This window comes from Dendropsophus ebraccatus, chromosome 7 (assembly GCF_027789765.1).
Source record: "Dendropsophus ebraccatus isolate aDenEbr1 chromosome 7, aDenEbr1.pat, whole genome shotgun sequence".
Classification (NCBI taxonomy): Eukaryota; Metazoa; Chordata; class Amphibia; order Anura; family Hylidae; genus Dendropsophus; species Dendropsophus ebraccatus.
The window spans coordinates 134,966,164-134,992,092 of NC_091460.1; the positions used below are offsets into that span (position 1 = coordinate 134,966,164).

The following is a 25,929-nucleotide window of genomic DNA, read 5'->3' on the forward strand; positions in this document are numbered from 1 at the left end:
CAACTTTAATGCTTGTAATACTTGTCTGCAACAAAGATGAACAAGCCCTTTAAATATGAAAATGTGAATATTCTGTTTTGTTAAATGTATAGGAATGGTGTCCTTCATATGCTTAATGCTAAATGATAACTAAGAGACTTGTTAGGTGCACTGCCCCCGATCTGGAAGTGTAAATAGCTGGTGTGGGTTCATTGATGCAAGTGAATTGTTAACTAATCTTTTATCATTTACATTTACTCCCATGCAAATCTGCAATCACTCCTCTTCCTGAGACCAGTAAATAAACAGTGAGGTGCTCGGGATTGTGGAGGATACAAACTCAGACCTTTGTTATTGTAAAGAGTCTTATATTCAGCTATTCCTAGAACGGGCAACAGCAAAAAGCACAGCCTAAACAGGAGATCATTATGGTTGTAGGGGGTATATGGTCATCCGTGCACAAATCCTCCAGCAATCTGCTGTATAAAGGAGAGCTGGTAGGAAGAGTCTTATAAGCCTGACACTTTATTGGATGACACATTACAAAATTGCAAAATGCATACAAGTCTGTGTAATAACAAGCAAACTGACCCTTTATCTCACTTTTTTAAAGGGGTAATCTTTTTATTTCAAAATACTGTAATTGGTATCAGAAAGCCGTATAGATTTGTAATTTATTTCTATTTAAAAATCTCATGTCTTCCAGTACTTATCAGCTGCTGTATGTCCTACAGGAAGTGCTATATTCTGTCCAGTATGACACAGTGCTCTGTCCATGTCAGGAACTGTCCAACGCAGGAGAGGTTTTCTATGGGGATTGTCTCCTGCTCTGGACAGTCCCTGTTTTGGACAGAGATAGCAGCAGAAAGCAATTTCAGACTGAAAAGAAAACCCCACTTCCTGCAAGACATACAGCAGCTGCTAAGTTGGGAAAACCTGGGATTTTTTAAATAGAAGTAAACAACAAATCTATATAGCTTTCTAACACCAGTTGATTTGAGTCACCGGAGTACCCCTTTAATTAACATTTTGGCATGGGCAATTTTAGGTGTATGAAATTCTAACAATCAGGTAAGGGCCCTTTTACATGTGTCGATCTGAAGGGGCCATGGCCTCCCCCTGAGCCAGATCTACCATGATTTACGCCTACTATGCAAAGAAGCACAAATGGGCATAATCTTCCTTTAAAATTATATAATTTATTAATAAATATACCATATTTTCCAACGTATAAGACCACCCCCAACGAGTTTGTGATATACTTGCTGTATAAGACTACCCCTCTTCCAACGCACACCAAATAAAAATGAATAAAAAACATCAGACAGCAGCGAGATCTGAGAGGCAGAGAAGGAGGTATAGTAATACCAGTAGGATACAAGGGCGGCCAGATGGGTGGAAGACATGTGTTTTTCTGGGCACAGCGGCCATCTACCGTATCTCTTTTTTTTCCCTTACCCCGGACGCCTGCAGCTTGCCCTTCATATGGTGGCTGCATGCAGTATGCACCAACTGCATATTCTCAATTCTCAAGTCCGGTTCCGAAGTTTTCCAGCACCCGCCCTATAAGACGACAACCTGTGTATAAGACGACCCGCAACTTTTGAGAAGATTTTCCTGGGTTAAAAAGTAATCTTATACGCAGGGAAATACTGTAATTGAAAAGCTACATCCACATAATAAATAGAAAAAACAAGTCCAACCCATGAAGGCCGCTGCTCGCAACTTACAGGAGTTCTGTAGTAAACGTCTTGTTCCCAGATATAACAGGACAACTTCTTAAGATCTCAAGAAGCCCATGTCTCCTCATCGGGTCAAAGCTGCTTTAGAGGCATAAGGCGGAAATATACGATATATGGCAAGTGGTTATGGCTGATCCTTACCTCTCTGCTTTAGGGGAGATATCCACCAGATCTGTTTTCAGCAAGTGGTTTATAGAAAACATATTACAAAAGCACAGCACTACACACAATAATATGGACGCCCCTTGAGAAAGCGACCTAATGCGAAACGTGCGTCAGGGGTTACGGACGCCAGATACCACAATGGCTAAGCGGTCTCTATGATCTTGTTAGATACTAATGGGATTATGCAGCTTTGCATGTAGTAAACCTAGGAGGCCATGTGGATACACTGCATGGGTATATATAATGATTGAGACGCTTGTATAATATATGTTGTGATTATCATGTGATTTTTACATTATGGTTAATTACTGGATCCTTTTTGCACTACAAAATATTTCTAATCATGCTAATAAAAATAATTAATACTTTAAAGTTTAGCTTTGTGTTGTGTAATTACACAATAATATTGCGCAGTAACATTGTTCAATGAGGACTGCGCCTACTTTACACGAAATAGTTTTTACAAGCAACAAATTAAACTAAATCCAAAGACGTTGTAAGCTAGATATAAAAATATTTTAATTCTTCATAATAAATAAAAGCACAAAAAAACACCATTCGCTGCAGTGTACTCAATAGCAAGAGGACTAATGTAACTTAGTGCTTACAAATAAAGAATGTAAACGTGTATACAGCTCTATATACCAGCAATTCTATAAACCACCCTGCTGTGTAATGTTATGGACAGGTCTTAGTGGGAGGGGGCGCTAGCTCCAGCATCCCAATAGATTTACTATGATTCACACCAGAGAGCTGGCTTATACTACAAGTCTATGCAGCCATGGTACCTGGAATGTCAACAAGGCAAAACATTCATTAGTAGTATTGGTATCTAAGCATGAAGACCCGCATATGAAACGCTAGGCCTGTAATCAGGGTATAAGAAGCATACAAGCACATGAAGTGGCTATGTTCACACAACATTTCAAAAAGAAAAAGAAAAAGGTGGCTGCTTTTTCTATTTAACCCCTTCAAGACAGGGGTTTATTTATTTTTAAAATGGGCAAGGGGGTATTGTAAACTTTTATTGGGAGGGGGTTTATAAGGGTTTTTAAAACTTTTAAAAACTTTTTTATTACACTTAATTTTTTTTTCACTGTAAAACATGCAATCATTAGATTGCATGTACTGATCTAAGCTATGCCATGCCATAGCATAGCATAGATCAGTGTTATCGGCGATCTATGTATAGAGCCTGCCTGAGAGCAGACTCTATACATGGATCGCCGATCCGACGGGATGGAGGTAAGTGACTTAACCCCCGCCTGTCGGCACAAGCGATTGGGACCTCTGCAGCATGGCGGCGGGGGTCCCGAACACTCAGTGACAGATACTTGTTCCTATAGATTGCGGCGTTTAAGGGGTTAATGAGATGTGGCTGCAGGATCGCTCTCACAGCAGCAGTCCCGCACACATCAGAAGCCCTGTCAGTGCAGGAACATATATATATATATATATATATATATATATACTGACAGGAAGGGGTTAAAAACACGTCTGTTTTACCACAATTAAATAGACTTTAATGCAGTGCATTGAAGTCAATGGAATGACGGACTTCCAACGTACACAGTGTGTAAAATAACGGACGTTGTCTGCGCGGACGTCAAAATAACGATCGTGACAATTATTTTCAGACATCTTTTAGTTGTTCACACACAATTTTTTTTTCACCGTCCTGACCAAGGCCAAATAGTCCACCTGAAATAGAATGATGTCATTGCACTGATGGGTGAACAAACAGTGAAATGACCGACCTCATTTTTTCTTTTCAAAAACAGAGAGGAAAAAACATTGTGGGAACATAGCCATTGACATTGAAATTCCCTGACATCTGTCTTCTCGCCAACCCTTAACACATTGGTCCATGCTAGCCTCTAAACCTTTGTACTGTTAATAGGGTTTATATGCATACACAAGTCAACAGGACATATAGAAAGGTTCTACCATTAGAAACAACATGTAAATGCGGTCATTTCCAGGAGTGAATAAACTAACACAACAAAACAATGGTATCACCAAGTCTCTCAGTATAAGAAATACTATACAGCACCGCTACAAGCTATTTACTGGGTATCAAAAAATGTCATCAGGGAACTCTGGTCATAGTTGTCCAATATTTCCAGCAGAAGAGGCACTTTGGATTTAACATTTGTGCCTTTGAATTTGAACTTGTCAATGAAGAGATCTGTTATCATGCCTAGGAAACAAAAACAGACAATTATATGAATTCATGTATACCCTTAGAATTCCTGAATTTTATTGGTATCTGATCAAAGTCTGGTTACAAAGAGCTGATGTGTCTATATTCATGAGTTATTGATCTACGTGGACAGAAGCCTCTTACTGAACATATCTGGTGAAAAGGATTTGACTGGAATCATGCATCAAGACATGAATAACTTACACATTAGGACTATGTTCACACTACATAAGTTTCGTAATAATCACGGGCGTTGTTGCCGATTTGCAACAACGGCCGTGATTACTACAGAACTTACGTAGTGCTGCAGTCTATGGAACCCTGGCTGGAGCGTATACACATAGTATACACTCCGGCCAGGATCCCTAGCGGCGCCGCAAAAAATTGACCTGTCAGTTTTCTGCGGCTGTCAGTCAGTGACATGTCAGTGCACACAAGCTCTATTGTGTGCAGCGGCGAATTGGGATGCAGGCGCGCACGGATGCGCCCGCATCTTAATTCATCAGAAATAAAGATTATTTAGCCGGTACTGCAGTGCCGGCCGGGATGATCTCCTCCAACACTGGCCGTTCCGTGACCCAGACGAGTCACGGAACGGCCGGTGTCTTACGCCATGTGAACATGGCCTCATACAACATCACTATTTTACTTTCTGTGTCTGTAAAATACAAAGATTATTAGGTTTAGAATTTGTTGCCACCTTTGGATTGATGCAATAAGCTCATAAAAAGATTACTTTAATTCTCGCATTGACATATTAATTGGTAATCTGCATTTCTATTAGATCTGCATCCTCACCGACACGAGCCATTGTAAACCTGTGACAAACAGTAACACCCAACACCAACATCAGTGAGGACTGTGAAAGAACAACTGCTAATGAACTCCCTAAAGACACATAACTACCATGGAAACTAACAGGTGACACATCTCTGGACACAAAAGGTTTCAATCATATATAAAATCTATCTATCTCTATCGTATGTTGGTGCAACAAATACAAGTCATTCTGATCAGTAAAAGAGGTGCTCCAAAGGAAAAAAAAAAACTATTTTAAATAAACTGGTGTCAGAAAGTTATACAGATTTGTAAATTACTTCTATTTAAAAATCTCAAGTTTTCCAGTACTTACCAGCTGCTGTGTGCCCTGTAGGAAGTGGTGTATTCTTTCCAGTCTGACACAGTGCTTTCTGCTGCCACCTTTGTCCCATGTCAGGAACTGTCCAGAGCAGGAGAGGTTTTCTAAGGGGATTTCCCACAGTTCTGGACAGTTTCTGTCTCAGACCGAGGTGGCAGCAGAGGGCACTGTGTTAGACTGAAAAGAATACACCACTTCCTGCAGGACATACAGCAACTGATAAGTACTGGAAGACATGAGGTTTTTAAATAGAAGTAATTTTACAAAAAAAAAAAAAAATCTTTCTCTGGAGTAAAGAATAACATTACAGGTAGTAAATACTGTGCATTAGTGAATTTATTTCTGTTCAACCCCCATTACTATAAATGGTTAGACTGTATTGTCCGCATGTGATGGCATGACATTACTATGATGCAGCTTTTTCTCCTAATCTAATCTTAATCTTACAGATGACATCATGATTTTGAAACATTCAGCAGTAATGATTACTTGTGCATGGACCTATAATGTGCATTTACATTCGGGGACCAGACTGTAAGAAATAATGGCGCTGCTATATTAAATCATTCTAGAAGGTCCACTGTACTGATTCTAAATAATTCAAGTGGATAAAAAAGTTAAAAAAAGTTAAAAAAAAAATCAAAATTCATCATTTCAAAATGGTTATATGAAAAGAAATTCACTAATGTTAGCTTTATGTGACAAGATGCCTCTAGAAACTTGTAATCCCAAATTATGTACATCCTAGCATGTAGTTTTAACAGTGGGTGGAATTAAACATAAACTGGAACAGCCCCTATGGACGAGGCGTCTGACAATTCAGGAAATGGGGGGAGGGGAGAGGGGAGTGGGGATGAGATGAGAAGGACTGGCGGAGAAATTAGGGAAAGGAATGATAGAATATGTTCTTTGTTTGTGTTCAAAATACAGCATGTTGTGAACCTGGAAGGGGCAGAGGGTAATAAACAGTGCATGCTGAATGACTAGGTGACAGGAAAAAAAAAAAAGGTCTAATTCAGTTTACAATATCAGTTACTAAAAAAATAAAAAATGTCCAATAATAGTAAAGATCTTTTATTTATCAATGGAGAAATCAGGTCTGGGTCTAGTAAAGCTCAGCATAGACTGAGTATAGACTACTGATCAGTCATACACACCGATGTATCTTACATGAGTGGAATTGTGGCGGAGCTAAAGAATCAATTCTGTCTTCTCTGCAAAGCCTCTACATACTGTATCACTGACAGGCTGACCTGTCCATGCTGCACTATAATTCTATACACTGCAGGTATTCTGATATTCTGTAAATAAATAAAGTCCCTGATCCACAAGTAACATGTAATGATGTTAGTGTGCAGGTACTTTATAAAACATTATTAGATGCACAGTACAAACAATCTCACCATAGAGCCTTTCAAGATGTGCTGGCTGTTTCTTGTATTCCTCCTGGAGCTTCTCGGCCTCCTCCAGAATGCAGCGATACTCTGGGATAAGAAAGTCTGTATTTCCCTCATGAACCTGAAGCTCCTTCCAGAGGAAATTGAGAATTGATATCAATCATAAGACTGTACTATTCTACTACCTGATTTAAGGCCACAGCACCCGGAATCTCCATATCTATGAAAAAGATGACTGCTGAAACTGCAATATTTTGTATGTTTGGGGGCGGCTGAGTGAGTGATGCGTCTGCTGAATGGCTGCAGATTTGTTGTGGAATTTGACTTCCTATTCAAGTAAATTGGGAAACCTGCAGCATTTCATTCCTGTGTAATGGTAATCCAAGTATATAGGCATAAAGATTTTGTAAGATAACCAGTACAGAATTTTGAGATACATGTTACTGCTTTTATTTTTTAAATTCAATGGTACTAAAAATCTATGAAAATGTTCCCCATAAAAAAAAATAAAAAAATCTTTGTAATTTGACCACAATACCATAACTAGAATAACATGACTCCTGGGACTGTTATTTTATGTAACCAAGTACCACCCACATGCTGTCCGAAATTAAAGGGAAACTTGCACCACAGGCTCTCTAATAAATCCAGTGACATGCATACATAGTAATACACACATACATCAACTTTGTGACACTGATGATGCTAGCCCTGCTGCACTGCCCATAACTACCTCATCACCCCCACACCCACCTTGTTGCAGTGTAAATGACAAGCAGGTGGCCTCTGAGGCCCCCCCCACCGTGTGTGCATGAGTAGTGAGTCAAAACGCTAGGGTGAGGTCTACTTTCACACTTCAGTGTATGCAAGTGCAGCAGTGTGACATTATTCTCACTATGGGGGGATATTATAAGGTGATGGGGGAAGGGGGGCACAGGAGGACGGGCAACTTAAAACCAAAGGTAACATGTTAATGTATATGCTGTATGTGTGTATAACTACCTATGCATGCCAGGGAATCTGTGGTGTCAGTTTTCCTTTTACATCTTTGGAGTATACTATAACCAAAATTCTGTTCCTCTTCAAAAATAATCAGCTAGGACCTGTATGGATATCTATTCTTTGTATGTCTGTTAAACAAGAAAAAAAAAAAAAAAAAAAAAAAATATATTTTATATATATATATATATATATACACACACAAATATATATATATATATATATATATATATATATATATATATATATATATATATATATATATATTTTTTTTTTTTTTTTTTTTTAAGAGAGCATTAAAAAAATGAAAAACAAATAGTAAGTATGTGGGCACAAACACACAACAGGGCTTTCTTATATCTCCACATATCCAACCAACAGGGAAGGAACATCAGTCATGCACACACAGTGCATGCATACTGTACCTTCAGTGCATCGATTAAATGAACCTTCTTAGCCAACAGCAGCTGGTACTCTAACTTTGGATGGATCATTCTGAGAGTATGACCAACAGATTCTTCACTTATGTCTACATGGATTAAAAACATAAAACATATTCAGATTTTAGCCAAAAATTATTATACAGATCTGTATTGTTGTTAAAGGAAACCTGTCACCCCTTGACAGCCCCCTGAACCCACCCTACCCCTGGATACAGCCCCCCATACTTACCCTGTCCTGCCGGTCCCGACACATTGGACGTTGGACTCATCTCCGCTTATTTGAGCAATTAAATGTGCGGATGGCCGTATCTCCGGGATCGGCATCAGGAGTATTAGGATGGAGTAAGTATGGGGGCCGTCCAGTGGTGACAAGGTTCCCTTTAAGTATTTATGTTAACTTCTTGACAATGGTTTTTTTTTTTTTCATCTTACATTATAAGAGCTTTAACTTTTTATATTCTCATTCACCTAGCCATATGGGGGTTTGGGAATAAAGCAAGATGGAGTTGTTGGAATTGAATGAAACTTTATATGTGTGACGGTAATGATGATATATATAAGTGACTACAATATTGGAGTGAAAAGATAAGTTTGTTAAAGAGTCACTATTGTGAATTTTTTTTGCAGAAAGTAATAGTCCAGGCGATTTTAAGAAACTTTGTAATTGGGTTAATTAGGCAAAAATGCCATTATCTGCATTTAAAAAGCCTTTTCCCAGGTCCCCCCTCCTCTCCTTTCTGTCATTCACTGCTCAGAATCAGGAAATCTCAATCAGACACATCCTGTCTGTTCTATGAAGAGGGGAGGGGGGAAAATAGACGGGCAGCAGAAAACAGAGAACAAAGGATTCCTCGGGGGGGGGGGAGGGGCTATTAATTTCTGCAAAAAAAAAATTCAATTGAAATTGCAATTGAAAGGAGGCTATAATATGCTTTCAGACCACCTCTAGCCTGAATACAAGACGAGATATGGTTGTTAATGTAGCATACAGATTACAAATGACAGCCTGTAGCACATTTGCCCACAGATGTTGCCGATGTCTTGTAAATCCTACATAGGGTGCCAAAGCTGTCGTCCCAGCTAGTCCAATAAATTGATGATAAATCTAAAGCGTCTTTTAATTGGCCCAAATGTCTACAATCTCTCACCAAGAGGTACACTACCCAAAAGTAGCCTTCCATAGGTCAGGTCTTGTGGAAAAACCCAGTGTCTAATCAGACCAAATCTCTAATAATTTCCATTTCTCTTTTCAGAACTGCATGCTGACAACATACACAATGTGGGTGCCTAAACCAAAAACACCATAATAACTAAAAAAATTACAGACAATGGAAACATATTGAAATCAACATTAACAGCCAATTACCATATGATATATTGAGGTTGATTTTCCTTTTAGTGGCTTCTTTCGATAAGACATCTTTTAGAATTGAAATTGTAGAGATATTGTCCGATTTAAAAACTCCTTCCCCTTTTCTGTAAAAATAATAAAAGACACTGACGTTAAACTGTGCAGTATATATGATGGAAACGCATAGAAGACTACAGGTGCTGGCTTACAATGGTATCAGAAAGTGTAAGCTGTACTGTAGGATATAGTTACCTGTAAGAGCATTCAAGCTGTGTATCCAGAAAGGTATTTTGAAAGTAGAAAACAACATCTTCCCCAGCTGGAGCCTTCTCTGGGACCTCAGGCAGACAGAACACCATCCAGGAATGGATCTCTGCAAAGCTGAACTGACCTGTCAGACTCAATATATTCATAGGCCTGCAAAGATCACCAGGTTTTAACATAAGATTAAGTATGAACTCAAATAGACTAATGAGTAATACGACATTTAGCAGCTGAAACACTTGAAACAATTGGCTGCAAGCAGCTTCCCCTGGCTATGAAACATTATTCTAAGGCTATGTTCAAACCCAACTGTTTGGGAAGTATTTCTAGCTTGAAAAATCAGCTATAAGAAGGGCTGTTCTCATTTGCCCCTTTTCATCTGGGCACTGCCCACTACTTTCTGGTTTAGCAAGGACAGGCGGCAGCAGTGCTGAGTGGAATAAGCTTGGCTCTGATGTGTTTCCATCTGACATTACATGTCTCCAGGAACAATCCAAGCCTTGGAGACATGTCAGGGGGAGACATAGGAAATGTAAAATCATACTTACCAGCTCCCAACCACCCAAGTCCCATCACTGCCCGGCCGTCACTCTCATAGCAGACGGCGGTGGTCGGGATCCTAGGCAATCACTTTCAACATGACAGGAAGAGAAAGGGACCAAACTTCAAAAGTCTAATGGAAAGCATTTCCCATTACCTAACAAAAGGTAAGATCATTGGGAATACCCCTTTGGCCACTTTTTGCAATAAAATGACTGTGTTTTATTTGGCTGGAAATACTGGTCACAAAAAAAGGCAGTGTATTTTCTCACCCCATTATTTTGACACTGTCTCTAACTTGTGGATGTTCTATGGAAAACTGACTTAACTATTTTATGGCAATACAATAAAAACAATCCTAAAATGTCACTGTCCTTTAATTTTTGTTTACCGAAATCAATAGTACAGGCGATTTTAAGAAATGTTGTAATTGGGTTTATTAGCCGAAAAATGCATTTTTATCATGAGAAAGCAGTTTGAAGCTCTCCCCCCTGTCTTCATTGTTTTCTATGGAGAGGGGAGGGGTTGAGGGAGATGAGGCACCAAAACAGGACAACAAAGAGTTAATTAACAGCTACATCACCACTCTGACCTCTAAATAGCTGCTTTCACACAGGTCCTGCTGTGTAATCCTTTGTTCTCTGCTGCTGACTATTCTCCCTCCTCCCCCCTCCCCTCTCCATAGGTTACACAGAGCTCTATTGATGTAAACAAGTCGAGATTTCCTGATGATGAGCAGTGAATGAGAGAGAGGAGGGCAGGGGGGGACCTGGGGAAAGTCTTTTTGAATGCAGATAATGACATATTTGCCTAATAAACCCAATTACAAAGTTTCTTGAAATTGCTTGTACTATTGATTTCTGCAAAAAAAAAAAAAAAAAGAATATAAAAATATAAAAAAAAAGAAATGAAACAGTGACACTTTAAAGCGTACTGTAACTAAAACTTACTTTTGACATATCATCAAACATGTCAAAATGTACTAATAAGAGCGGGTGTCACGGCTGAAACCCGCTCTGATCAAGAGATATAGCCAGCTACACAGTCTGTCAAAATTCCCCATAGATCTGTTGGGATCTTTCCCCAGCTATATCTCTTGATCGGAGCGAGTGTCAACAGTGAGACCCACTCCGATCAATGACATGATATGTCAAAAGTTAGTTTTAGTGTCAATTTGAAGGCGTTTAGTCAGTTTAGATATATTTGGTCCCTTGAAGAGCTGATACTATTTGGCCTGAATTGTTTTTATCTTGGGTGTGAAGGGTAGATATTATATCACTGCTCTCAGCTGCCAAATCACAACTCAGCCCTATTGCTTGAAAAAAAAGGCAGGAAGTGCTTAGCAGAACATTGGGCCATTTTAGAAAAGATTTAATTTAATCTTATAATTGAGAACATACCTGTTCTGATCAAACACATGACTCCTCTGATGGAGAGACAGAGGTTTAATCTGGTACTGACGAACTTGGCATGTTTTAGGCTGAATTCTAGGAGTTACATAGGCTTGTAATGTTCCATACTGTCCTTCAATTGAGCGAATCTGTAATATAGAAATACAGTATATAAAAGTTATATAGGCATAGAAACACCAAATAATTTTGCATATTGGTTATATAAAAGCTAAAATAATCCAAAAGGTATTAAAATCTGATGCATTTTCCCAATCTCTTCAAATGACCATACACCTTCAATAACTGTCGGGCAAACAATCGTTCCGCTGAGTTATTGCTCCCGTCCTTCCCATACACACAGCCGTTCAATAGGTTTCAATGTTCTTGTGTTCTTCATAGGGAGGGGTGGGCAGTACTATTCAATCACGCCCGACCCCTATCTCAGCCAACATCATCTGTCAGTGAAGTCTCGGGGGAGCCCCATACATACATAGCCACTAGATTATCTGCAGCATTTCAGATTCAGGGTGCCTTCACACCTACCGGATCCACAGCGGATCTCACTTCTGCGGATTCGAAGAGGGAACCGCTGCGGATCCGGTATCAATTCACCCCTATGATAGCACATATTCGCAGCGGGATTGACATCCCGCTGTGAATATGTGCTTTAACTCCCTGGTGCCCGCAGCCCCGCCGTCACATCTCCGGCGCATCCCCCCCCATCCCGGCTACATCCCCCCATCAGCCCCCCCCCAGCCCCCCCCGCCGCCGAGAGCATACAGTACCTGCTCGGCGGCGCGGCTGCAGTGAGGCTGCCGGCTCCGGTCCCACTCAGAGCAGGACCGGAGCTGGCAGCCTCACTGCAGCCGCGCCGCCGAGCAGGTAATGTATTTATTTTTTTAAACTGGCTATATAGTTTCAGACAATAATATATAAACTTTATAAAATAATGGTTACATTATACAGACTGCTGGCATTGTATCTTACAAATTACCTTCAGTTCTAGCCGAGTAGTGTTTGCCTGGCAGCGATAGGTAGCGAGAAGGAAATTTCCATTTGGCTGTGCAACAAATTTGATATGTGAGATCAAAATCATAACAAAAAAAGCAAACAAACAGAATCTAATCCTTATATCTGTAAGTATGTCCTTACCTCGCTATCACAGCCACTAAAGCTCACAACAGCTGAGTTCTTGTCAACATCCAGCAGGTCCACTGGGACATCACTCTGCAAATATTAACGTTATCAGCATTGTAGAAATCAGACAGCTAAAACTGTCATGACACATGATCACATTAAGTACGAAAATAAAAATAATACTAATAATAGTACTATATATATATATATATATATATATATATATATATACATATTAGTACCTTAGTAGGGACCATACATAGTGAGGACAAGGCTAATGCATAAGAAGAATTTTCCAATTTGACAATTGGGACCACTAACCTGGATCAGTACATTGTCAATAGCCATCTGAACCTCGAGGATTAGGCTGTAACTGGCATCATCTTTATTGAGAGTAAACTTGTCATTGATACTAAATACAGGTACAGCGGAGACTGCTGTGGTAGACTGAGAGGAGTGCTGGTATCGCTCTCTCTCCTGAACAACCTTGAATTGAAGCTGCTCTAATTCAGCCCTGAAGAAAAATATTATTACAAACAATTATGACAATGCTAATAAGATGGAATTAGTTTGTGCTTATTTCTCATAGGTTTACCACCTCTTACCTTAGAGATGAGATTTTGCCCTGCATTTCTTGGCTCAACTTCAGTTCTTCACCTGGACCAGCTTCTCTGTGTGTTGGTTCTGTTGTAAGTCCAGAAACCCATCCTAACAAACACATAAGGGAAATATATTGTTTAAAATCATAAGAAAATTGCTCAATGAACTTTAAGCAGTTATAGGTTATGTTCACACACCAACAAAATGACATCCGTTTTTATTGGACATCCATTATTTAAAAGGGGTTGTTCACCCCCCCCAAAAAAAATTCTTTAAAATCAACTGGTGGCAGAAAGTGCCAGAGATTTGTAATTTTTTTTTCTATTAAAAATTCTCAAGTCTTCCAAAAGTTATCAGCTGCTCTATGTTCTGCAGGAAGTGGTGTTTTTTTCCAGTCTCACACAGTGCTCTCTACTCCCACCTCTGTCCATATCAGGAACTGTCCAGAGCAGGAGCAAATGCCCATAAAAAACTCTCCTGCTTTCCAGACTGGAAAGAATTCCCCACTTCCTGCAGGACATACAGCAGCTGATAAGTACTGGAAGAGTTGAGAATTTTTTATAGAACTAAATTACAAATCTCTGGCACCAGTTAGTTTAAAAGAATTTTTCTTATGAACTACCCCTTTAAAACTACTGAGCATGTGTAACCACTCACGTTGGACATATTAAAGGGAATGTACCATCAGGCCTGAGCTAAAGCAGTGGAGGCGGGCCGAATCACCCCCAGAGGGAGGAAACCCCCACCCCTCTATCATGTGGCTCCATTGATTCTAATGGAGCCACGTCATAGAGGGGCTGGGGTTTCCTCCCACTGGAAGTGCTTCAGCTCAGGCCTGATGGTACATTCCCTCTTAGTAGAGGCTTTTAGCGGGAATCAAAAAAACACCAAAGGAACAATTCTAATTGAAACACTATTACATTTTGCAGGAGCTAATAGAGAAGCTGATTATGAATATACGAGACCTACCAGAGTAAGTGGACAGAACAATTTCATCGTAACCTTCTTTTCCAACACAGCCTCCCTGGATAGAGGTTATGCTTTCTGTCAAGGTCTAAACAAAAAAAAAACAACAAAGTGTATTGCACATCTACTGGTACCATTTTAATAATACGGTTTGCGAATTATGCAGAATTGTCCCTTACATAAAAAGTTTCAGAAAAGTAACTGGTGACCCAGTAAGGATCCACCTGAGTTTTCCTAATTTAGACACTTCTGGTCACAGTCAGATGGATCCTTACTGGGTGAGCCCACCTATGGGGGTTACTTCTGACTGATTATACAGTCATGTGCTGTCATGTTGATATGAAAAGATCTTTTCATGTGGATTACATCTGCATCCGTTGTATCACATGTATATTTGTCTCTTCGTCCTTTTCAGTCACAAGCTATTAAATGTTAATAATTACACTGTGGACCCTATTTGTACTAATCTGATACACCATCTGTTTCCTGTACAAATGTCCTTTACCTACAGCAGGCTGGAATATTGCATGCAGGGATTGCTCACCAATTTTTTTTCTTTCAAATCACTAACTGGTGCTAGAAAGTGCCAAAAATTTGTAATTTACGTCTATAAAAAACTTAAGTCTTCCAGTACGCATGAGCTGCTCTATTTCTTTTCAATCTTTATTTATTGAAGTTTTTTAGTTTTTACAACAATACTTTAGGGAATACAGAGAGAAAAGAGGGGGAGGGGAAAGGGGTCGGGACCCCATTATAGATTGAGTTCAAAACTGTACATACTATAATACATAATGTTGATATAAGTTACATTATAGTTGATATAAGTTACAGTCATAACAGTCTTTTCTATATATAAAATATAGAGAGGGTCTTAGGTGAAAAGGGGGGGGGGGACCAATAGAACCATGGGAGGGGGGAGGGGGAAGTTGTATAGGAAACAGAGGAGAAGAGAGGGAAGTGAGTCCTGCGTCCCACCATATCAAAGACTCAAGAACAAAATTTTAAATGTAAAAGTAAAATATCCATATGTTGGAGAACCTCAGTGTGGTACTCTTTTTTTCTATGGGGATTTGCTACTGCTCTGGACAGTTCTTGACATGGACAGAGGTGGCAGCAGAGAGCACTATCAGACTGGAGGGAATACACCACTTCATGCAGGACATACAGCAGCTGATAAGTACTGGAATTCTTGAGAACTTTTTAATTGTAGTAAATTGCAAATCTCTGGTACTTTCTGGCATCAGTCCTTTAATGAATTTTATGTCAAACATGTTTAACATTTTTTTTATCATATCCCTATTTGTTATCTAAAATATGGCTGCTCAATAGGGTCATCATAAAAAGTTAGCTTGATCCAATACAGATATTTTGTTTACAAAAAAACAACAACACTACTATAAGCAAAGACTTACATGGTCAGATCTGAGAATGGGATCACCTGCACTGTCAAAGCCGTACACCTCCACTGTCCCATCATCACGACCAACCAATATGTCCTTCACGCCATCTCCCATAATGTCAAAGTTGTCAATACACAGAATGCCTAGCATGAGACACAGGGATGAGAAATATGGTGCAGTTCTGAATTACATAATGCTGAAATATATTCATACAAATACAAACCTCCTCTTTTTTTTTCATTGAATATTTCCCATTTGGGTACTGGTGAACCTCCCGCAATATGAATTAATCCAATCTTTCCATCTGATGTTCCATACAAAAGCTCTTCTCCACTGGACCCTGGTCATAAAAGACATCTGATTGAGTTTGAAAGAGTGACAATGACATTTCCTCCTGTAGATATCAAACATTTAAGATGGGAGCACACCGCTCATGAAACGATAAAGATATTGATTTGAATTGTTTTAAAGTTTGCTGATCAGCATGGCTAAGGGCCATATTACACGGGGCGATTATCGTGCGGAAAATCATTATACAGTGGTACCTCGGTTTAAGAGTAACTTGGATTGAGAGCCTTTTGCAAGAAGAGCTCACAGTGTTTCAAAATTGTAACTTAGTGTAAGAGCATTGCTCCCTGTGCTGGGTGGGAGGGAGAGTGGAGGAGGGGCATGGCCTGCACAGCGGGGTCTACCACTCTGTATTCTGACCCAGAAAGTCTCCCTCACCTTCCATATCATGGCAGATCCACTTCAGGCTGGGGCTTGCATCAGGGGACAGAACTCTTCAGAGCTGTAACCCCTCTCTCCCCGGCCAGAGTGCCCACATCTGCCCTGCTCATTCCTTCATGCTCCCTGCAGTCTCTGTCCGCCCTTGTGTTTCCCATCTTCTCCATTACTGTACAGTAACTTATATCATCACAGATTCTGCTGTTTCTAAATGTTTGCTTTATTTGTTTTACATCTTATTCAGAAAAAAAATAATTATTATTTTTGAGGTGTGGAACCAATTGTCTGCATTTCAGTTATTTCTTATGGGAAAATTTGCTTTGTTTTTAGAGTGATTTGGATTACAAGCGCGGTCCAGGAACAAATTATGCTCGTAATCCAAGGCACCGCTGTATATTGATCCAATTTAAACGATAATCGCCCTGTGTAATTGCAGGCAACAATCAAAAAAAAATCTTTGTGTGTTGTTGATCGTTGATTTAGATCTGACCCTAAAATCATTGTTAATAGTTCACTGTAATTCCACATTCGTTTGCTGTAGTTCCGAATTCATTCACTAAACGTTCAGTGTAATTGCACATTGTTCATTTTTTTGCTGGGATCAGATGGAGTAAACGATTGTAGTAACAATCTTTATAATGATCGTAACTAACGTGTAATATGGTGAACGATTTCAGGTGAACAATAAACAATCTTGTTTGTGATCGCCTATCGTTAATCGGTAAAAATCTCTTAGTCTAATAGGACCCTAACAATCCGCACAGCTTCTGAGATCTCTCTCCTCTCTGTTATGAATGACTCAATGACAGTGGTGACTCCCATGTCAGTGACATCCTGAGGTATACAGTAGATACATCAATTCTACTCAAAGCGTGAGAATACATGGAGACAAAATATGAAATCCTAATTCTGCTACAATACAAAATTATCTATCATTCATAAAAAAACATACTTATGACTTAATACATCAGAAGCAAATCAATGACACACTAACCTCCATCACCATTATTCAAGGCCAGGACAGACGGTGGACCAGGAACTTCAACTTCATACAATAAATCAGAACCCTTGAAATAAAGAATAACTCAATAAGAAACTATTTAAAAGAAGAAGAAGACGAATCTAACCTGCTGATATGTCCCTACTGCACAGGAGACGCCAAGGAGGAAGGTATGTCTCTTACCGTCTTCCTCTGTGTTGTTCTGGTGCAGTTAGTCGTGTGCTCTATGGTCCGGTGAGACTGTTAGGAGCACTGCCCGCCCACATAGTGCTGATCCGCCCCCGGCCCGCCCCCTCATTCTAATAATAATGAATGGTGCAGGACGGATCGGTGCTTTAGGGGTGGGCAGTGCTCCTAATGGTCTCACCAGACCGTAGAGCACACAACTAACCGCACCGGAACGACGCGGAGGAGGAAGGTAAGAGACATACCTTCCTCCTCTTTGTCTCCCGCACAATAGGGACATATCAGCAGGTGAGCTTTGTCAAGGAAAACACATTAGTAACATACTCGGCCAACCGTACCGTAAAGTAGATTTCCACCTATTCATTTTTTAATAAATAGTCCATACAAGTGGATCAGAGGCATTGCACCGGACCAAGTAACAATCTGCTAACAACTAGAATGTCATTATTTCCTGATGGTATGGTATGATGGTATACCGTAGTCTCTTTCTTAAAGGGACACTAACTGCAGATTAGTTATATGCTTTTATGTTTTACATAGCATCATGCATGCTGGGAATAAAGGTCTCAATGTGCTATGGAAACATAACAGCAGGTTTAGATTAATTTTACAATATATTTTTCTTAGGGGTAGGAGGTGTGTTATAGAACTCAAAATCCTCTGTACAGCCATAGGATAAATTCTTTTGCCCCAGCCTGTGGCTCTGCAGTGCCCCCCCAATGGTGCGGGGGGCACTGCTCTATAGTAATATCTGAAATTTTTACTGTTATACAGAGGGCAAATAATAAGCTGTGTATAACAGTGTCAGATCTGTGTCCCAGCAGGATTCTATTTAGTCGCTGTGGCTCACCTATGGAAATCAAGAAGAAAATTAATTGAACTATACATCTGTCAGTGTGTATGAGAGTAAGCATTTATACACGGATGTATATGTGTTATGTATGAGTGAATGTGTTAAAGTGTCACAGCATGTAACACAGTGGTGTTTCATACACGCAGTTACACAAAGAACTGTCATCTGTTGTAATGTTATATTGGATTACACATCTATCTATCTATCTATCTATCTATCTATCTATCTATCTATCTATCTATCTATCTATCCATCCATCTATCGTATATATAATCTAATTGGTCACCAGTAAGATCTCTTATACAGTGGTACCTTGGTTTAAGAGTAACTTGGTTTAAAAGCGTTTTGGTTTAAGAGCGCACAGTTTTTCAAAATTGTGACTTGGTTTAAGAGCATTGCTTTGGTTTAAGATCTCCCTGTACTGGGTAGGAGTGAGCTGGGGAGGGGCAGGGGCTGCATAGCAGGGTCTACAGCCCTGTACTTTGACCCAGAAAGTTTCCCTCACCTTCCAAACTATGGCAGATCCACTTCAGGCTGGGGCTTACATCAGGGGACAGGACTGTGGTAGTAATCTCTCCATAGCTGTAACCCCTCTCTCCCCGGACAGAGTGCTGCATGTATGTGGCCCACATCTGTCCTGCTCATTCCTTCATGCTCCCTGCAGTCTCTGTCAGTCCTTGTGTTTCCCATCCTCTCCATTACTGTACAGTAACTTATAATATCACAGATTCTGCTGTTTATGAATGTTTGTTTGATCTATTATACATGTTATTCAGAATAATACATCATTATTTCTTGGGTGTGGAACCAATTGTCTGCATTTTTATGATTTCTTATAGGAAAATTTGCTTTGGTTTAAGAGTGGATTTGGATTACAAGCGCCGTCCCTGAAGGAATTATGCTCATAATCCAAGGCACCACTGTAGTTTGCAGCAAGTATTCTGTAAATCACATACCTCTAATATACGAAGCACTCTGTCCTGACATGCAAGTATTGGCGTAATCCTTTCAAGTTTTTCTACTGGTAGACAAATGACGTCGCTTATTTTATCCCCAGAGAGATAGTAGTGTTGGTCTTTGCAGTCACAGTAATGGTTATAGATGTAACTTGCACACAAGAAGAGATCAGATCCAGATACATGCCTAAGAAAGTATTGATCATATCTTAAGCAGTAATATTTCCCATAGCTGTAGACATCTTCTAACCAACCAAACATACCCAAGGTATTACTAAAAGTAAACTTGGGCACTTTATGGTAGTGCGGCATAACAGTGCTCAGCCAATCGCGGCTGAGCAGCTGATGGCGAGGCAGAGGGGGGCCGGCATGAGGGACGGCTGGAGAAGCGATTGAGTAAGTATAATGCACCACACTTTCGAGGTCGGGGGAACACGGGGAAGGGGGCCATTTACTTAAATAACACAAATTCCAAAGTTGTATAACTTTGTAATCTGTGTTATTTAGTAAATAAATGTTAAAGTGACTCTGTACCCACAACCTGACCCCCCAAACCCCTTGTACCTTTGGATAGCTGCTTTTAATTCAAGATCTGTCCTGGGGTCCGTTCGGCAGGTGATGCAGTTATTGTCCTAAAAAAATACTTTTAAACTTGAAGCCCCGTGCCCAACGGGAGTGTCTGTGCCCTAACTTTGCACCACCCCTCTGTCCCTCCTCCCCACCCTCTTCATCATTAGGAATGCTCCAGGCAGATTGCCTCTTATTCCTCACCTGTGTCAGCACGGCACATGGGCTGGATCGTTAAGGCACCAGTGCAAATGTTCAACATGTAGATAATGTTTCAGTGGTATTCCTAATGATGAAGATGGTGTGGAGGAGGGACAGAGAGGGTGTGCAAAGTTAGGGCACAGATACTCCCGTTTGGCACGGGGCTTCAAATTTAAATGTATTTTTTTAGGACAAAAACTGCACCACCTGCTGAACGGACCCCAGGACAGATCTTGGATTAAAAGCAGCTAACCGAAGGTACAAGCAGTTTGGGGGGGGGGGGGTCAGGTTGTGGGTACTGAGTCACTTTAACATTTATTTACTAAATAACAGTCAGATTGCGGGACAGAGTCGCTTTAAACGCCGCACTACCCCTTTAAAGTGCCAAAAGTTCGGTCCGGGTCTGAGTGTTAAGACCTGTACTAATAGTGAGAACGAGCCGGGAGAAGACCACACTAAGCATGGTCCTCTCCCAGCTCTGTGTCATGTGATGAGTCAGGCTCTTAATGTAAGTCTTTCAATGACACAGAGCAGGGAGCAGATTGTGCTGCAGAGTGCTCCTCTCACCGATTGGTACAAGACCCAGACCAATCAAAAACCTTTGACATGTCTCTGGGTCATGTGAAAAGTTTTTCCAAATGACAGTATTCCAATTCTCTGTTCTTTTGACAGTGTACACAGCATAATAATAATACTATTTATATAGCACCAAGTAATGCCACAGATACCACTTAGAGGCTCTGTGGGGTAGAAAAATGTCCTGGCAACAATAAGCTTAGGTAACACCAAGACGCAGCAGGGAAAATACAAATTGTAGAAAAACAGAAAACAAGCTGCCAAACGTACAAAATATTAATGCAAAATTATTATGTATAAACTATCACTTTTATTATATATTTAGTACAAATGTTTAGAATGCAAAACTTTCTATTAAGGTGTCACTGTCGTCAAAATTTTATTTGCAGAAATCAATAGTACAGGCGATTTTAAGAAACTTTGTAATTGGGTTTACTAGCCGAAAAATGCATTTTTATCATGAAAAAGCAGTTTGAAGCTCTCCCCCCTGTCTTCATGGTTCTCTATAGAGAGGGGAGGGTTTGAGTGTGATGGCACGAAAACAGAACAAAGAGTTAATTTACAGCTACATCACCGGATATCTCCTCTGTCAGCACTGACCTCTCAATACCGGCTTTTACACAGGTTCCGCTGTGTAATCCTTTGTTCTCTGCTGGCGACTAATCTCCCTCCTCCCCCTCCCCTCTCCATAGGTTACACAGGGCTCGAGTGATGTAAAAGAGTCAAGATTTCCTGATAATGAGCAGTGAATTAGAGAGGAGGGGGAGGGACACCTGGGGAAAGTCTTTTTAAATGCAGATAATAGCATATTTGCCTAATAAACTCAATTACAAAGTTTCTTAAAATCGCCTGGACTATTGATCTGTGCAAAAAAAAATAAAAAATACGACAGTGACACTTTAAGCAATTTCAAAAAATAACTTAACACAAGTGTTGTCTGTCTCGAACCCAGAGTGAGAGTTAGTGAAAGTTCAAGAAAGAGGAAACCCGAGAGGGTATAGCAGAGGAAAGAGAAGGCCGCCATGTAGCCCTCATAAAGTGCTAGTTATGGGTTCCCCGATGTGGCTGAGCGAAGCGCTTTACAATTACCTTTGTCTGTAAATTGTGCCCAAGAGGACCAAGTGGCTGTATGTATTAATAACTTTTTAGAGTCAGCCTCTAGTTCCTCTATTTTATACAGCAAAGCTACTACAGTGAGCCAGGCCTGAATCTTTGGGGGTCGTGTGCTCTTCCACAAACTGGGAATGACCGGGCTTGGTTTAAGGCTCTACTCCCATCTGCACTAGAGCCTGCTGTTTTGACAGGAAAGCTCGCAGCACTATTTTTCTTGCAAAAATAAAAGAGGTCAGAGAAACTCTATGATAAGTGACAGATCCAGCACAGCCCAGTGGCTTCTATTATAAACAGTTGTGCAATACCATGATAGGAAATGTCAGTGCTTACATGGCTCTGATGCTTTCTGTTAGGTTTGTTTCAAATGACAGAAACTGTTTCCCCCTTTTTGTAAAGCCGCGAACTTCAGATCCAGAAGCCACAAATATCTTTTCCTGAACCGTGCCAAGAGCTCCTCCAAGTTCCAGCCGTGATATCTTCTGGCCAGGCAAAGTCTTAAAAACCGGCTAGAGGTAAATACAAAGAAAAAACAACAACACAGGCTTAAAGAGGACCTGTCACCCCACAGGCTCCCCACCCCCAGATAGATCCCCTTATACTTACCTCATGTCGCCGAGTCCCGCTGCCGGAGCCGGTCCCGGGACGGAGATATCCCGGTGAGAAGCCGGCGCGCGTGCTGCGGAGATGAGTCCAGCGTCCATAGAGAATGAATGGAGCCAGACTCATCTCTGCTGCGCGCGCACGGCTCCATTAATTCTCTATGGACGCTGGACTCATCTCCACAGCGTGCGTGCCGGCTTCTCACCGGGATATCTCCGTCCCGGGACCGGCTCCGGCAGCGGGACTCGGCGACATGAGGTAAGTATAAGGGGATCTATCTGGGGGTCGGGAGCCTGTCACCCCGGCGCGGGGGGGGTGACAGGTCTCCTTTAAACTAATGTCTGGGAACAGTGTCTTTTATATATAAGGGTCTCTGCAATGGTAATATCCCACATGTTCAAAGTAGAGAGGCGCACCTTATGCCGGAGGAATGGGTTACCGAGGCAACTGCCCCATAATCGCCAAGTTCCAAGCACAAGATTTGATGGTGACAGCAGATTTGATGCTGTGTTCAGTTATTTAGATCAGATCTGTTGTGGATCCACAGCATCAAATCCGTTTCCATACGGCACGCATAAAGCTACCCTTAATCAGAATAAAGCTCATGCACGGAACCCGCCAAACATGGGACAGCTGCCTCTGTAACCTGACCCCAATGTGAGTTATATCTCTTTAGGTTAAAAGTGGACAACATCATGGGAGAGACTTTTTAGGCAGAGCCACACAACTCTTACCACAGCTTCACTTTTCTTGATACCAAAGCATGTAACCACTCCATCCTGATCTCCAACTACCACCTAGGAAAATGTATATTAAAAATATTATTTATATACATAATTACAGTAAGATATACAATAAAAGATACAGAACAGTCATACTCCTAATAGAGGTAAATAGCTTATCTACATAAGAGATGCAGTAAGCAAAAAAAATAACAGTGCCCGTAAATGGGATTAATAATAATTTCTATTTCTTGACATTATTTTCTAAAATAATCTGGTGTTCTAAAGCAATAAGCTACCAGGGGGTGAGTACACCTAATTTTCAAAAGTGTATGAAAAATTTATTACCTTTTGAGTTGCCCTTCGTCCAGATGCTGGAAGCAATCTCATGGTTTTTTGAGAGGTGACCCCAACCTAAAGGAAAAAGCTAAAAGTGAGGAAGGCTCTGGGTCTTTATAAGTCTTTAAATTTACAATGTGACATTTTACTGAAGAATATACAGTGGAGTCACATAATATCCAGAGACAGGATGGTCACTAAATAAGCAATAAGGTCCCGGTAGGCTGTCACAGATATCTGGAGCCATGCTGACTGCAGTGTATCTCACAGCGGCTGGAAGGTACATGGAGGAGGGTCCATAAAGTGTACATGACAACCTAGCTAGTCTTAAAGTGCTAAAGTGGCTTCAACTCTAGAGATTTAGGTGGTCGGGGTAGTACTTAAAAGTCTCTTTCAACCTATGTAAGATATATCAAGTCATGTGGCATTGCATTGTCTTGCTGGAACAGAAGAAAAGTCACAGAGGCGCCTTCTAGTGTAGTATTATAAGAATGGCATGGGGACACAGGGTGGGTAAGCAAGTAGCCACTAACCTGGGATGGTTGTGCTAAATAATAGGCACAAAACTATCGTGGGCATGTAATAGGCAGGTTACCACTGCAGCTCTGGGGACACCACACGCCTTGTGGTGCGTACAAATGAAAAGAACAATCTAAAGCCAAGTTTAACGGACTAAACCCCTTTTGAGAATCGGCGCAGGTAACAGATAAATATCCGGATAAAAGAGAGCTTGTTCCCACCGTAGTAGATATCAAGCCTTGCCGAAGTAATGTAACAACAATAGTGTTACAAAAGCGACGTGTTTCGCGCACGGTGCCGGTCTACTCCCGAGCACCAAACCAGCATGACACACTGGAGACAGGCCCGCCACCCCCAGAGTGACGGTCTAATGGAGCCACATCACAGTGGGGAGGGGGTATTGTCACACTGGGACAGTGATCAGGAATAGACCACTGCAGTGCGAGGGGACCGGCGGTTTCTCGGTTTTCTATGAATCCCCATAGAAAACCTCTCCTGCTCTGGACAGTTCCTGTCTCGGTCAGCAGAAAGCACTGTCAGACTGAAAATAAAACACTTCCTGCAGGACATACAGCAGCTAATAAGTATGGGAAGACTTGAGATTTTTTAATAGAAGTTAATTAGAAATCTATATAACTTCCTGACAATAGTTGATTTGAAAGAAAAAGATTTTCGCTGGACAACCCCTTTAACAATCGGATTACAAGGATTATTTTGTGTTGTACCTGCAAGTAATCCACTCGGTTTAACTGCAGCTCCATCCTGGAAACAACCAGCTGTCTAGTAGTTTTCTTACAAGAAGTATCCCACAAGCAGAAAGTGAGTGCTCAGGCTCCAGTCAGCTCCTTACCAGTTCCTTCATATTTTCTGCATACAAGTAGAACTAAGGAATAAATGAACCGTTGTGAGATTAGGGGAGAAAAGAACAATTCAGAACAACAAAAAAGTCACCTTCCTCTGTGTGTTACTGGTTTTAAAGAGGCTCTCTAGCCAACAGACACTAAAGGGGCTTAGGCTCTGTTAAAGTGTGAGCATTTGTGGACAAAACATTTTATGAGGACAATCCCTTTAATCCTGGCAGAATTTACTATACATAACTTTCCCATATTCCCAGTGTCACTAGTAAGAAGAAAGGCAACAGATAAAGCCCATTAGGTACCAAACGATTATCGGACGTACTTGGCTGACCACCGGCCGTTCCATCTGATAATTGCTTGGTGTAATAGTACATGTTAAGGGTCCATTTACACAGAAAGATTATCTGACAGATTATCTGCCAAAGATTTAAAGCCAAAGCCAGAAAGAGACTATAAACAGAGATCAGGTCATACATGAAAGCCTGAGATTTCTCCTCTTTTCAAAATCAATTCCTGCCTTTGGCTTCAAATCTTTGGCAGATAATCTGTGTAAATGGACCCTTAAAGTGTCCCTGTTGTTTACATTTTTTTTGCAGAACAGGCGATTTTAATAAACTATGTAATTGGGTTTATTAGCTGAAAAATGCATTTTTATCATGAAAAAGATTACCTGATAATGAGCAGTAAATGAGAAAGAGGAGGGAGGGGGGGACCTGGGGAAAGTCTTTTTTAATGCAGATAATGGCAGATTTGCCTAATAAACCCAATTACAAAGTTTCTAAAAATCACCTGGACTATTGATGTTTGCAAAAAAAAATAAAAAAATACGACAGTGACACTTTAAAGACACAGCGCTGGAACCGGGGAGGTAAGGGGACGTCGTTGCCCTTATTTACCTCCTCCCCAGTCATAGACAAAAAGGCTCCCCAACCCGGAGTACCCCTTTAATTGTAATCGTTCACTGTAATTCCACATTCGTTTACTAATCGGTCAGTGTAA

At 40.7% G+C, this 25,929-nt stretch overlaps 1 protein-coding gene across 5 annotated transcripts in view; it reads right to left on the reverse strand.

The window, feature by feature from the left end:
- Window positions 1–2,380: 2,380 nt before the first annotated feature.
- The window catches only part of BBS7 (Bardet-Biedl syndrome 7), a 30,989-nt gene continuing 7,440 nt past the window's right edge, over window positions 2,381–25,929 (reverse strand). For 4 of the 5 annotated variants that reach the window (XM_069978547.1, XM_069978545.1, XM_069978546.1 and 1 more), the window contains exons 2-20: window positions 24,799–24,956; window positions 23,564–23,629; window positions 23,228–23,290; window positions 22,224–22,399; window positions 19,437–19,623; window positions 17,436–17,508; window positions 15,939–16,055; window positions 15,728–15,858; window positions 14,319–14,403; window positions 13,355–13,457; window positions 13,071–13,263; window positions 12,765–12,839; window positions 12,607–12,672; window positions 11,622–11,761; window positions 9,670–9,834; window positions 9,433–9,542; window positions 8,049–8,152; window positions 6,631–6,754; window positions 2,381–4,086 (exon numbers count right to left, since the gene is read on the reverse strand). In XM_069978547.1, the coding sequence (XP_069834648.1) occupies window positions 3,953–4,086; window positions 6,631–6,754; window positions 8,049–8,152; window positions 9,433–9,542; window positions 9,670–9,834; window positions 11,622–11,761; window positions 12,607–12,672; window positions 12,765–12,839; window positions 13,071–13,263; window positions 13,355–13,457; window positions 14,319–14,403; window positions 15,728–15,858; window positions 15,939–16,055; window positions 17,436–17,508; window positions 19,437–19,623; window positions 22,224–22,399; window positions 23,228–23,290; window positions 23,564–23,629; window positions 24,799–24,834 (2,148 nt within the window). In that variant the 5' untranslated portion in view covers window positions 24,835–24,956 and the 3' untranslated portion in view covers window positions 2,381–3,952. Of the gene's footprint in view, window positions 4,087–6,630; window positions 6,755–6,776; window positions 7,755–8,048; window positions 8,153–9,432; window positions 9,543–9,669; window positions 9,835–11,621; window positions 11,762–12,606; window positions 12,673–12,764; window positions 12,840–13,070; window positions 13,264–13,354; window positions 13,458–14,318; window positions 14,404–15,727; window positions 15,859–15,938; window positions 16,056–17,435; window positions 17,509–19,436; window positions 19,624–22,223; window positions 22,400–23,227; window positions 23,291–23,563; window positions 23,630–24,798; window positions 24,957–25,929 lie in introns of those variants that run through there. The other variant, XM_069978549.1, reaches the window with a different exon arrangement.